The 15475-nt window shown below is 32.4% G+C and overlaps 2 protein-coding genes across 2 annotated transcripts; one reads left to right on the plus strand and one right to left on the minus strand.

The window, feature by feature from the left end:
• Positions 1 to 756: 756 nt before the first annotated feature.
• On the minus strand, positions 757 to 2049 carry LOC123893787 (aspartic proteinase CDR1-like). Its single transcript, XM_045943583.1, has one exon. The coding sequence runs from the start codon at positions 2047 to 2049 to the stop codon at positions 757 to 759; it is 1293 nt and encodes a 430-aa protein (XP_045799539.1).
• Positions 2050 to 6274: 4225 nt separating this feature from the next.
• On the plus strand, positions 6275 to 7567 carry LOC123893788 (aspartic proteinase CDR1-like). The gene has a single exon (XM_045943584.1). It carries the CDS (start codon positions 6275 to 6277, stop codon positions 7565 to 7567), a length of 1293 nt encoding a protein of 430 aa, XP_045799540.1.
• Positions 7568 to 15475: the final 7908 nt, after the last annotated feature.

The following is a 15475-nucleotide window of genomic DNA, read 5'->3' on the forward strand; positions in this document are numbered from 1 at the left end:
TAAAATAGATGTACAAATAGTAACAAAGGGAAATGTGCAATTGTATTATAGTATGAAAGACGAGGATGGGAGAGAAGAGATAAACAGAGTAAATTAAATTAACGGAAATTATGCAAATTTGTTCCGGTAATGGATGGCACATGATTCCCCGTTGGGTTGAGAATAGGTTAGGCGGCCTACAAGCGTTTTTAGCCTGACCTGTGTAAGCTTGACCTAATCTATTTATTAAAAATGTCAGGCTTAGGCTTTGAAAAAAGTATGTTTACATAAATATGTCAGACTCATGCTTCTAAAAAAGCTTACAAAGTCTGATAGGCCAGCCTGTTTATATTTAATTATTATTATTTATATTATTTTTTGCCAAAGAAAAAATATATTGTTATTTAATCATATTTTTTATTTTATTAACTTTTAATTCTTGTGCTAATTATTTTATTAGTTTTTTCTTAATGTTGAAGAAATTATAAAAATTTAAATGTGAAATAGGATTTTAAAGGTCTGTTTAGCCTATTCAAAAAGACTATATAGAGACCTTTATGTAACACATGCTTTTAAATAGGCTAAAAGGCCAGACCAGACTTTAAAAAGACTCAGGCCAGACCAAAATAAATAACATTTGATAGGCCGTAAGGCCTGAGCCTGGCCTTTTCCCAACCCTATTCGCTACACATTGGAGATAATAATATTCGCGATAAGTAGCATTTCTCTTATTATAAATATTAATTTAAGAAATTGAGTAAACAAAGATTACATTTATTACAGCTTGGTACAATCTGTAGCCTTAAACGACACGATATTTTGTTGAATATCATAACCAACCAACAAATTCTGTTGAGCTAAGTTCCCAAAGATTGGACCAATTTCAGATGACTGAAAAGCAAAGCAAACAATGCCATCAGCTACTTTAACAAAGGTACTAGTAGAATGCAACTGCACATCTGCGCCTTTAAAATGTGCTGTGATTAGAGGAAAATCATAATCATCTGATGTGATGCTATAACAAAGGCTGAATATTTGATTAGGATCATCAACACGGTCTAGTTTCACTTTTTCTACCACAGCTGATTCCAAATTTGTATAAACATAATCGGGTAAAAGCGTCAATGTTGTACCTGAATCAATTATGATGTTACCCTCATCACCACTACCCTCTGAAAATAATACTCTATCGTTTTCCACACTAAATGCTTCCAATGTCAAATAGTAAAAAATTGGAGGGTCCTTTTTTACTAAAGGAGTCGACGAAACACCATTACCAGAAACAACAGCGGCTTCTCCAAAATTGAGTTTGCTCGTCCTGTTTGACTCATCTGAATATGGCAGCAAACAATAAGAGAATTTACCACCAATTGAAGACTTCAGTTGTGTTGTAAGAGACGCTGGTCCAAGTCCTAGACCAACTATACCAGAGGCTGCTCCGTGAAACGTCCCTGTATTACTGTGTCCACATCCTATAGTAGTTTTGGGAAATGCAACAGAATGACCAGTGGTGGAATCCAATGTAAGAGTCTCAATACTAAGATCTCCTTGTGAATGAGAATGATCACCATATTTAATAGTATATTCACAAATATTTTGGTCTTTACAAGAGCTGCTTCTCACAGATTGGCATAAGTCAGAAGAGCAAGGAATATTTTTGTAACTTGACGATTTTGAAGGATTAAATATAGGAGTGGTTTGATTGTAACATTGTTCACAAGGCTCGCATTGAAGCCAAACAATGTCACTACCTGTATCAATAATACCATATATATTGAACGGTGGAGTACCAACTGAATAAGTCATCAAATACTCACCGCTTTCATGGATTACATCTGATTGAGGTGTATTAGTGAGGGAATTTTTATAGAAATGATTGGCACGATTGATGGAACGACGTGCAGAATTGACAAGATGTTGGTATTTGTTTTGTGTTGGTTGGTATAGAGGTGATTTTGGAGAGTCACGGTGGATAAGCTCAACACTAAAACTATTGTTTAGTGCATGAGAAAAAGAAATAATGAAATAAAGGGAAAAGAAAAGAAGGGTAAGAAAGGAATGTTTACTCATTGTTGCTGTGGCTTAAGTAGATCTATGGAGGATTAATATTTTGGTGCAACTTATGCTGTTTAGTGCCTTTTTATAGACTCTTTCTGTGAATGTAGATAGACGCATATATAATAATTATACGTATGTGAATGTAGATAGACGCATAGATAATAATTATACTAAATGAGAATTTCTTAGTGTCTTCTTATTATTAAGAATGGAAAATACTTTATAATATAGCCTGAAAGTTGTGATTATTCAATCAGAAGTCATAAATGAGAAAGGTAAGATTTTTTTTTTTTTTTTTTTTTTTGTGAATGCAAAGGTAAGATAAGATATTGATGATGCTTTATTATTAATTTATCAATAATTTTATGATTGTGCGATTTGATTAGGAGTTTCAACTTAATATGGTCAAATATTTTCCATTCGATGCATCAATTACATTTAATAGTATTTTATTCATTTTTTTGAGAAACAATATTTTATTCGATTGTTTAAATCCAAATTATTCAATTGTTGAAGTCAAAACAATTAAGATTTTACTAAATTTGTACCAATTTTTTATTTTTTTTTACTATTTTTTAGTCATAAAAAGATTTAGGGTCTGTTTGGCAAGCCAGAAAAGCTAGTTTTTAGCTTTTGTCTTATGACTTATAAGCTAAAAGACCTGTTTGGTAACAGTCTTTTCAGAAAGAGCTTATAGCTTATTTTACTGACTTATAGCTTCTTTTTCAGAAGCTATTTCAAGTAGCTTATGAGCTTATAGCTTAACTTTTCATTTTTTCTTCCTCTTTTACCCTTATGATTTTAACTAAAATCCACATTGACCCTTTATAATTTATTATCATTAGAATTTAAAATAAAATAAGTAAATACATGTTTTAACGTTGCTTCTTTTAAAATCACATGTATATAGTATATTTTAACGTTGCCTTATTATCTATTTTCAAATATGAAGGCTAAAACATTTTATTTTTTTATCAATTCATAGGTACGTACCTTACTATAATTTTTTTTTAAACAACCTATCTCACTATAATTAACCATTATACTAAATTGTGAATACATTTTATTGTTATTTTTTCATAAAGTATATCAACTGAAATGAAAATAATTTTTTTTAAAAAAATTCAGCATATAAAAATTAGTTTAATAATAATATATGAAAGATATATTTATTGAATTAGTAAACTTAAAATATTGTAAAAAAAAAAAAAAAAACTTAAAATATTAAATTCTAATAGTATCTTAAATAGTATTAATTTGATAAAAAAAATTATTGAATTAAAGATGTCATTTTTTGTCATTTTACATTTATCAGTCAGGTGAACCGCTAATTTTACCAAATACTTCAATCAGCTAAAAGCTATCAGCCATCAATCATCAGCCATAAGCTATCAGCTAGCTTATCATCCATAAGATATTTTTGCCAAACAGAGTCTTACTACTTTTTTTTTTATTTGCAAATCGTAAGTATTACAATGTTATGTTAGTTTTTCTCCTTGCCATGGCTTGAACCCTGCACCTCCAACTCCTTAACCCTTAGCTCAACTAATTTAACCCTGGACCTCCAACTCCTTAACCTGGACCTACAATGTTATGTTTGTTTAATTTGACTAGAAATATTTTGGATTTAATTTGTTAGACTATGGTACCGTTTGACCTAGCTTTTTTTCCTTTTATTTTTTCTTAGAAGTAAGAAATTAAGCCAAACTACAATTTTTAAAGTTTGTAGTAAGAAAAAAAGCAGCTTCTATTTTTTAAGAAGAATTATAATTTTTTTTTGTTGACTATCAAACATATCTTTTAACCCTATTATAATAAACAAAAAACAATTTTTAACTTTTTTTTTATAAAAAAATGTAAGATTTACCAAACAACTTTAATTTTAGTTTGAAAGCTATTATTTTTAGCTTTATGGTTAAAATAGCTTCTACACCTAAAAAAAGCTGGGTCAAACGGTACCTAGGCAACTAATCTTTTCGGATCATAGGGTAAGATGGATAACTAAATTGATTGAGCAAAGGGTTAAAAAGCTGGAGGCCCAAAGTTCAAATCCTAACAAAGAGAAAGCCTATAACATAACAACTAACAATTTACCATTGAAATATATATATATATATATATATATATATATATATATATATATATATATATATATATATATATATATATACATATATATATATATTGAAAGCTTGGTATCTGGCCTTAGGACCGACTAATCTAAGGGGACCAATCCCACCGTCCACTTGCAGGGGGCCCATTTAAAGCAAGAGTTTTTTGCTTTGTATGGATTAGTCCACCGAAATTAACACCAATGAGAATCAAACCTAAGACCTTGAGAGGAGTGTATTCCAAGGACCCAAACCAACATCACTAGAACAACCCAAGTGAGATAATAATAATAATATTAGGATCATAAAAAAAAGGTCATGTTCTAAAAACAAGCTAAGTGATTAAATTTCTTCTTTCTTCGTTGAAACCAAAAATATCTTACAAAAAAAAAACTTAATTCTGCACGCAAATACTTTGTTGAAATCAAAGTATCATTTCAACTTTAACTAGAACTTCGACCCGTACGGTGCACGGGTCTAATTAGCCTAATATGTAATAAAAAAAATAATAGTTGTAATATTGAAAGGTGTATTAAAAAAAGTTCGGTACTCCATCCGTCCCAAAACTTTAGTCATTTTAGACTTTTGCACGGAGATTAAGAAATGATAAAGATCGATAAGTTAAGTCATTTTTACCCTTATTTTATTAAGAAAGAAACAATATATTTAATTAATGTTTTAACTTTAGTAAGGGTAAAAATGATAAAGTATCACTAATTTTGCATTGGTTTCTTAAGAGGACTAAAGATTTAGGACAAAACTAAAAATTATTTCAACAATAAATTTAGGAATATGTTCATACAACATAAATTATAGTATTATTACGAGATACTTCTTTATAGACTACATTGGAAGTCTTATTCGTATCTTCACCGTCTTCGTCGATAATCAATATTTTCAATCTTTCTCTAGAAGTAACTCTTGAAATTGCAACATACAACTGACCATGTGAAAAATACTCGCGACAGAACTTATATCCCAACATGCTTAAAAGATTGTCCCCGACTCTTGTTAATAGTTATCGCAAAAGAAACGATTAAAGGAAATTGTCTCCGTTAAAATTAAAATGAATTCTTATGTCAGATGGTGTCAGAGCCTATATAGGTATGAAAACTTGATCACCAATATTACTTCATGAAATACCTTTTCCTTCAAGACACGTTTTCTCATTCTTGTAATAATAAGTCTTGTTCCATTGCATAATCCAAATTTTTTATTCAAATTCCCTAATAGAATAACTGGAACTCCAACTTTATCAACCTGATCACGATTGAAGCACATGTTCTAGTGGTTGAAAGGCTTTATTGTAAGCAAGGGATCCAGGTTCGATTCTCTTTGAAGACAAATTTGTATTTTTTTTAATATAAAGCTGCAATAAAAAGAGAGGGAAAATGAGAGGAAAAATAATTAGATTTAGGGTTAGCTTATGAGCCGCCAGTAAATTCAAAAGTTGAATTTCGAACCAATTTTTTGGCGTTTTGAGCTGGACATAAGTGAGTGTGTTTCTCGAACCAATTTTTTTAAACATGTCTATAAAATAAATCATTCTAAAATATATGTTGACTCAATATTAGAGACCAAGACTACGTGAATGAAAAATTTATAGGGTTGACAAAGTCCACAAATTTTTGTGAAGCTGAAAATAAAAGTTGATGATGCAGTAAGGACGAAAAATACATACTTAACCCTTTTTTATATACTAATATCATAAAGTATCAGCTCAATCGTAAGAGCTTGACATTGTGATTTCAAGGGACAAAGTGTAACCCACCACATAAACGGCTGTAAAATAGTTATTAGTGTCATTTTAGTGAACAATATATTCCTCTTTTCCGTTGTGTGTAAATAATTTCTACATAAAAAATTCCTAAATTAGATTTCATATTTTAATCATTAATATTACATTGAAGGATGAAAATAATAATTGTTTGTGTGCAAATTTGGCAATTATAACATTCATTCATTGAACCTTGCATAAAAATAAAAGGTTCATATATACCAAAAAAAAATAAAATAAAATAAAAGGTTCATTGAACCGCAAATTCATCAAAGTCTTATAAAAAGGCTACGAGTGATAACAAAATTTTTCAATTCAAACCTCTCAATATATCTTTGTGATAGTTACAATGACTATGCATTCTTTTCTCACTCTTATGTTTTTTTCTCTTTCTTGTTTCATTATTTCTATTTCTCAAGCAATAAACAATGGCTTTAGTGTTGAACTAATTCATCGTGACTCATTAAAATCTCCACTCTATCAACCTACACAAAACAAATACCAACGTGTTGCTAGTGCCTTGCGTCGTTCAATCAATCGGGTCAATCACCTCACTAATACACCCAAATCTACTGTAATTCCTGCTAGCGGTGAGTTTCTTATGGAATATTCAGTTGGTACCCCACCGTTTAAGATATATGGTGTTGTTGATACCGGTAGTGACATTGTTTGGCTTCAATGTAAGCCTTGTGAACAATGTTACAACCAAACCACTCCTATATTTAACCCTTCAAAATCATCAAGTTACAAAAACAATATTCCTTGCATGTCTAAAAAGTGTAAATCTTTTGATTCTCACTCTTGTAGTAAAAAAAAATCTTGCTTATATACTATTACGTATGGTGATGGGTCAATATCACAGGGAGATCTTAGTGAAGAAACTCTTACATTAGATTCCACCTCCAACTCTTCTTTTTCATTTCCAAAAATTCTGATAGGTTGTGGACATAAAAATACATTGTCAATTCAAGGTCAAACCTCTGGGGTAGTGGGCCTTGGATTTGGACCTTTGTCTCTTATAACACAATTGGGTTCATCAATTGGTGGAAAGTTCTCTTATTGTTTGGGGCCAGAATCATCCAACTCGACGAGCAAACTCAATTTTGGAAACGCTGCTGTGGTTTCTGGTCACGGAGTTGTGTCAACTCCGTTAGTGAAAAAAGATTCATCAATTTTTTACTATCTATCATTGGAAGCATTTAGTGTTGGAAACAAAAGAGTAGAATTTGTAGAGAATTCAAATGGCGGTGTTGATGGTAACGTCTTTATTGATTCAGGTACAACATTGACGATGTTACCATATGATGTTTATAATAAGTTGGAATCAGCTGTGGTAAAATTGGTTAAACTGAAGCGTGTTAACGATCCACATGGTTTGTTGAAGCTTTGCTATTTTGTTACATCAGATAAATATGATTTTCCTATAATCACAGCACATTTTAAAAATGCAGATGTTAAGTTACATCCTATTGGCACCTTTGTACCTATAGTCGATGGGATAATGTGTTTTGCTTTTGCCTCAACTCAAAACACTAACATCGGCATCTTTGGGAACCTGGCTCAACAAAACTTGTTGGTTGGTTATGACCTTCAACAAAACCTTGTGTCATTTAAGTCTACTGATTGTACTAAACCGTATTGAGTATAGACTTTGTTTATTTTACTCTTTGAATTCATAATATTAATAATAAAATTTTAATTTTATATATATTATCTAGTCAATTTTACTCTTGATTGTTTTTTTTTTTTTTTACCGAGTGTGATGATTGAAACATTGACCCTCTTTTTTTATAAGTCTAGAGAATAACGAGCATCAAAGGATATGAAGGTGAGAAAAACACAAAAAAAAAGGTTGAATTGTTTTGGCTTTTCTAAACAAGAGTAGAATCTGACCAGATTTTTCAAAAGAGTTTGTAGTAGATAAATCAAACATAAAGAGAGACAAGAAAGAAGACACAACAATTTTATATTGGTTCCTCTCACAAACCAAGAGTAGTCCAGTCCCTTTGCATTTTCAAAGGATTTCCACTATAATCACTCATGCTAAAGCACACAAGCAAGAGACTTCTAATTGCTTATGCACACAAGCAAGAGAATTCTACTACTCAAGCAAGAGATTTCTAATGCTAAAGCACACAAGAAAGAGACTTCTCACAATCTAACTTAATCATATAAAAGATTGTTTGAGGTTTAAACTTGATATACAATCAGAGGTGTCATCAATACAAAGCAAGGTAAATTAGAGCTTGGATTTTGACAGAGTTTCAGTTATTTCAAAATGCATTCAGAGTGTTGTGTTTTCTTAAAATCTTCAACTCCTTATATAGACAAGGATCAAAGATCCGTTGAAGAAGTTCAACACTCAAATTTGAGTCTTTGAGAAGCATAATCATAGACGTTGGAATCTTCCTTGATATGGTTAATGCCATTAAAAAGACATTTGAATTCCCTTTATTACAAAAATAATTTACCGTTTCATTCCATTTATCTGTGAAGCTTTTGTTTGTTTCTGCACGTGACCAGAAGAGGACAAAGATGACTCCGAGCTTGATAGTGACCTTTTAGAGTATTCAGATGGTGCTGTGTCCTTCAAAAGCTATGATTCTCAGAGACTTCACTTCAGAGTCCGACTCTTCAGAATTTGGCCTCTTAGCTTCTGACTTTCTTCAGATTCTAGTACTCCAAACCAGAATCTGATCTATAGTTTCTGATCAAATGCTTCAACTTCTCTTAAAAAATAACACGTGTTCTTATATATGTTCGTACACATCTTTAATCTTAGGTCATGCACACTTGAACATATATTAGCATATTCAATTTGTTCTTTTAATATTTTGTTATCATCAAAACTCTAGAGACATTGTACAAATCCATTTTGTTCCAACAATCTCCCCCTTTTTAATGATGACAAACACAAGTATTTAAAGACAAATTTTTTTTTTTGGAAAGTTGTTATTCGGCCCTAGAACTGACTAATCCAAGGGGACCAATCCCACCGTCCATTTGCGAGAGCCCCATTTAAAGCCAGAGTTTTTTTTGTTCTGTATGGATTTAGCCCACCAAAATTGGCACCAGGGGGAATCGAACCTGAGACCTTGAGAGGATCATACTCCAAGGACCCAAGCCAACATCACTAGACCAACCCCAAGTGGGTTTTTAAAGACAAATTGTTAATTCAATTTTACTAGTGGACAATAGGGTATGAGGTTTGTAAGGTCTATCCGGGTTAATTAAATTCCTTTTAAATCTTTTTTTTACTCAAAAACAACGATATTCATTCATTCATTCAAATTTATAGAGAATGCATTAATCAAAATCATTACATATTCAATTTCGCTAAAAACTAATATAGCTCCTCTAGATTAATTAGCATTTTTTGTTTTAAATTTATCTTTCATTTAATTTAGGCGTGGTTATGGTCCATAACCACGCCTTCGATCGAGTTCAACATAATTGAAGCTTCAATAACTCAATTCAACATCACAAGCAACAACATCTTATATTATTGTTGTGGCAAGTGTGAGTGTAAGTCTCACATTACTTAGAAAAGTGGAGGTTGAACACTTTATAAGTGAGAGGACCCATAAATCTAATACCTTAAGGTTTTGGGTTAAAGTGTGGTGTCCAATTCACTTGTGAAGTTGTTCTTGAGCCCAATGTGGATGATCCCCGGCTGCCCCCTCATGATGACCCAACAGTGGTATCAGAGCCGATGGTTCGACGAAGGGTTGAACTGTCTCTTTGTATCAAAGTCTTCCTGACAAAGGTGGTCAAGCGTCGGGTCCTGTTGAGCAGTGTGGCTAACGACAGTACAAGTATGGATGAAGAAGATTCCGCTTGAGGGGGAGCATATTCTAGAGTGGATGGACTCACACTTTAGGGGGAGATTGTTGTGGCAAGTGTGAGTGTTAAGTCCCACATTGCTTAGAAAAGTGGAGGTTAAACACTTTATAAGTGAGAGAACCCATAAACCTAACACCTTAAGGTTTTGGGTTAAAGTGTGGTGTCCAACTCGTGAATTATATATAACTTTAATGTCAGCATCCCAGTAAGAAATTTCGAAAATCGAATACTTAATTTTGAAAGGAAGATGAATGCAATTTTTTCGTATAATGGTAATCAATTAAATTTGGTGACTATGGTACCCTTTTATCTAGACTTTAAGAATACAGTTAGACTTCAGCCCATAGTGTTTGAAGGGAACAACTTGATCAAATTAGACCATAAACAACTTATTAAGTATAACAATTGGAAATTTACGACTTACAATTCGAATTATCTCAATATATGGGTTGTCCAAGTTTGAGAATTCCTATAATTTCCAATGGTAAATTGGCACCTACTTTCAAAGTCTCCAAATGCTCGTATAAGTGGGAGTAGTTGTGATTCAGCTACAATTGAATTGATATATTTTTATAGTTGAAAGTTTAGACTAGTTTGGGTGGGACTATTTGATTGATGTATTGAGTTTGAAACTACAAATTCTCTACAAGCTAAGTATTTTTATGAATAAATTATTTATCTCTGGCTCTTTATTTTGTCCAATAAATTGTAATTAAATTTAGTTGAGTGTTACTAAATTTCTAAGGAAAAATTTACATCGTTGGACTGTGAGGGGAGTTTCACCGAATTTGATCAATATATATATTGGGTATTGAACAACCTTATAAGTGACTCTAACATCACATCTCCATTCAAAACTTTAAAGCATTGAGTTTATAGGTCCTCTCACTTATAATTTAAGTGCTCAATCTCAATTCTTTCAACCAATGTGGGACACTTCACTCACACTTGATAGATCTCAACATCTCCCCTCAAGCGTGAGTCTCTCAGTGTCTGTGATCCTTCGCCACTCACTTATTGCTCTAGCAAGCGTTTGAACAACCATATTAGCTTGTCACATAATAGACTTCACCTCAAAGTCGCAACAATTTGACAACAAACATTTGATCCTACAAACAATGGAACTAAATTCCGAAACACCGGAATGCACATCGTAAATTGCGTTCACTACATTTTGCGAGTCTATTTCAAAGGTTACATTTGTATAACCTCTTTGGTGTAGCTCCTTCATGGCTTCCAGCACTGCTATGGCCTCTCCTTCATCGATCGAACATCTGCCACTAATCCATGAACTACCAGCTGATACAAACCGACCCATAGTCCCTTACGCACCAGCCCGCGCTAGTTTTTCCAGCTTCCTGATGGAACCCTGCATCTATATTGCATTTATACCAGTTCAGTTGCGGTTTCTGCCATGCCATGACTTGCTGCTCGCGATTTCTGCTGCTGTTTCTGACATTCTGCACTGTGCTCCATTCGTTCCATAAGCATGTTGCCTTGTTCCCGAGCTGCTGTCCGTGTTCTTTTGTTTTTGTTCCATACCCAATTATTCCTGTTATTCCATAAAATCCAGACCACCATTGCTACTTTTCCTGCGATGTATTTATCTGTTTTGCTACATATGTCAATTAAGCACTCTTGTGGTGTGTTAAACCTTTGAATTCTTGGTGAAATAATAGAATCAAGCCCAGCTGCTTGCCATGCTCTTATACTGTCTTGACATTCAAAAAGGAAGTGCCAATCACTTTCATTCTCATTTTCACAAATTGGACAAGTTAATGGGCAGGCAAGGTACAAACCTCTCTTTCAACCGAATTCTTGTTGGTAAACAACCCTTACAAATGCGCCAAATCAAGTGCTTATCTTTCGGCGGTGCGTGTGTCTTCCAAATCCACTGTTGGATATAACAACATGTTATATGCTATATATACCATGTAAACTAGATTATCCTCTTCAATTATCACAATCCCATACTTTCCCAAATTCCCATTTTAATCTTATAAGTAATTCTAACATCACATCTTATTAAACATGTTAATGATCCACCTTTTGACTATTTTTGAGATATCGGCCATACTAGACGGACTCTCAATATAATATATATGAGTTTTTTTTAGAAATTTCTTTTGCATATTCGATTTATATTTGTAGCGGCCCACCCCAATTTTCCGGACTAGCTCCGCCACTTATTGGTAGATTCAAGCTCTCAAAAACAATATGTTTGGATTTAACTTATATTATCAATGAAAATGAGGATTAATATAATTACAGTTAGCACTCTGAACAAAAAATGGAAACAAGAAGCACTAGACGATGTACAAAATCACCCCAATCATCAAACATATTGTTTTTGTGAGCTTGAATCTGCCAATATTAGCGACAATCAAAGTATTAGAATTTTAATTATAAGTTTTCAACATAATAGTACTTGCATGAAACAAATAGTACTTGCATAAAACAAATAAAATTACTCGGTAAAAAGTGCTTATCATCTTTGTGTGGAAGAATTAATTGACACGTCTCATATTAAATATTTTGGGTTTTGGTCCGGAATTTGGAGACTCAAAGTCCCTCCAAAGGTTAAGAACCTTATTTGGCATGTTTGTTGTCCGACGCGAGCTAGACTTCGCCAGAAAGGTATTCATTGTCCTTCAAATTGTGTGGCTTGTAATGATAATTATGAAGACAACATGACTGGTTTGTGGCGCAATATTGAAGAAGTAAGTCTCACGACTACGATAGTAACAGATGCAGTTTTCCTGCTTTTACACAGAAACTAGATATAAAACAAGCAGCATTATGGGCTGTGATTGTGTGGTGCATATGGAACTTAACATCAAAATTTGAAATTATGGAATAATGTAACAGAGAATTTGCAGATTTTTGACCACGCAAAACACATGATTGAAGATTGGAGGCTTGCTAATTCTATTAAGTTGAAACACCCAACTGCTGGTATGGGTAACAACAACAGTAGTGTGCATGAAGAGCACAACAGTGAAATTTGGTGGAAAAAACAAAGAAGCCGGAAGATATAAATGCAATATTGATGCCTCCTTCGGAAAACAACGAAATCACATTGATTTTGGCATCTGTATACGAGATGATGAAGGTCGATTTGTGCTTGCTAAAACAATGTGGTCCTCACCTACATGTGAGGTGGATCTAGAAGAAGCTTTGGGATTGTTACACACTATCAATTGGGTTCATGAACTACAATTGGAAGGAGTCGATTTTGTGTTGGAATCGAAAAAGGTCGTTAATTATTTTCACAAAGGCCAAAATGATGTTACAGAATTTGGTGTTTGTGTTGAATGAATCTAAACGTGTTTTTAGTTTGTATTTTGAAAACTCTCATGTTGAGTTTGATAGGAGATAAGTAAATGAGGCAGCTCATGCTCTTGCGAGGGTAGCCACATCTTTAACTAGATCTAATATTTCCATTGATGTACCGACATGTATCAAATATATTATTATGAATGAAATGCTATAAACATCTTTAAGTAAAAGAAAAAGACTAAAACAGACGGGTCTTTAAGTAAAAAAAAAAAAGACTAAAACAGACGGGAAAAGAATAATATAGCAATTAAAGCATGAATTGTTTGATTAATTCCAAGATACTAGAACATCGATCCGTGCGGTGCACGAGTCTAATTAGCTGTAAGATATGTAATTATAAATTACGATATGATAATTGCAATAATATAAGGTATATAAAAATTTTTGAGTAACATTAAACGATGGTTCAAAAATAATTTTGGATAAATATTCATACAAAGGAAGATATATTACGGAAGACTTACTTATAGACCACATTCGAAGTCTTAGTCGTATCTTTGCCGTCATCGTCGATGATCAATATTTTTAATCCTCTAGAAGTAACTCTTGAAATCGCAACATACAACTGACCATGTGAAAACACTGGCGACGAAAGATATATTCCAACATTTTTAAAGATTGTTCCTGACTCTTAATAATAGTCATCGCAAAAGAAATCATTAAAGGAAATTGTCTCCGTTGAAATTTAAAAGGAATTCTTACGTTAGATGGTGTCAAAGAAAATCTAGGTATGAAAACCTCATCACCAATATTACTTCATAAAATAATTTTTCCTTCAAGAGCACGTTTTCCCAATCTTGTAATAATAAGTCTTGTTCCATTGCATAATCCTAATTTTTTATTCAAATTCATTAATAGCATAACAGGAACTCCAATTTAAGTCTCAACTTGTGATTTGAGAGTCCGACGTAGAAATCTTGTTCAAAAATTCGGGAGTATGAACATCATCCACTGTTTGACCATCTACATTCTGTGCGAGTAGAGTATCATAACTCAAATATGTTTTTTCTTCATCAGAAGTTAAATCCAACATATAATCTTTTATTGTGTCGACTATTGAATTTTTAGGAGCTAATATAGTTATACTTTGGAAACACGTTATATCATGTTTTGTAAAAGTTTGGGATATGTGCTTTCAACGATAGAAGCAAGAGGATCACTTGAATTCGGAATCAATAAATCTGAAGGAATGTCATCAAGTTCTAAATCATCGTCGTTGTCATCTTCAATTTCTCCATCGCCAACACCCAAAACTCTTTCAGAAAACAATCTTCTTTGATCCGGAAAGGTTATGATACATTGTTAGCAAAAGAAACAAATGTGAATCAGTGATTTTTTTCATAATTAATAATATAGTCACGTTGATATATACCTGAAGTCAACTACTATTTGCATAAATATCACCTTGATATATATTTGCAGTAATACGATCAACCATACTCCTCAACATGAACAAACTTTTAAGTTCAGAAAGACATAAAAAAAGTATATTTTTCTTAGCATGTTTAGTTAAAAAAAAAAAGTAACTTTTAAGTCCAATGATTTTTTTCTTTCTGTAAAAAAAAAAAAACACTAAGAAAATGGTTAACATGTTTAGTTAATTAGTAAAAAATATTGAATTAGGATAAAAAAATGTAAATTTTTTCGAAAAATAAAATACTAAGAAAATGTATGATTTGATGATTTGCTAGATTTATAATTATCTGTTTTTAATTGTTTAAACTGTGCAATGTAATTTACTAGTGTTTAATTCTTGTATGAAATCTTTCATATGAAAATCAATGGTGCTTATCAACTCTTGCATTGAAGGCAGGGGTGGAGCCCCTCATGGGCTGGACAGGGCCATGCCCCCCCCCTCCCCCCAAGATTTTCATTTTTTTGCATAGGTATACTATTTAGCGGCGGTTTGAAACGCCCGCTAAATAGTCATTTAGTTTGTTAATTCTCCGTTTTCGGGGGTTTCAAGTACCCTCAATTTGGACCATCAGAATTCTTTAACAGGTTTCCTGTTTGCGGGGGTTTCAAACCCCCCTATTCGGATGATCCAGAATTCTCCCTTTTAAATTAATAATTCAAATATCCTTCTTAATTTATTTTTTTGAAGCATCCCTTCTAATGTTTTATTGTTTAATATTTATAGAAATTTGAAAATGTGTAATTTATTTTGTGAAAGTATTCAAGTATAATTTTTTTGGAGAAAAAAGTACTCAAATTTTTATTTAAAATAGAGTGTGGGTATAAAAATTCATGTTTGATCAATCTTTGTTTAAAAAATTTTAAATTTATTTATTGAAAATGGTAATGGTTCACCTATCGACTCTTTTTGAGATTTCTATATTAGACACACCCTCAATATGATATATCTTTT

Source organism: Trifolium pratense, linkage group LG7, assembly GCF_020283565.1.
Source record: "Trifolium pratense cultivar HEN17-A07 linkage group LG7, ARS_RC_1.1, whole genome shotgun sequence".
Classification (NCBI taxonomy): domain Eukaryota; kingdom Viridiplantae; phylum Streptophyta; class Magnoliopsida; order Fabales; family Fabaceae; genus Trifolium; species Trifolium pratense.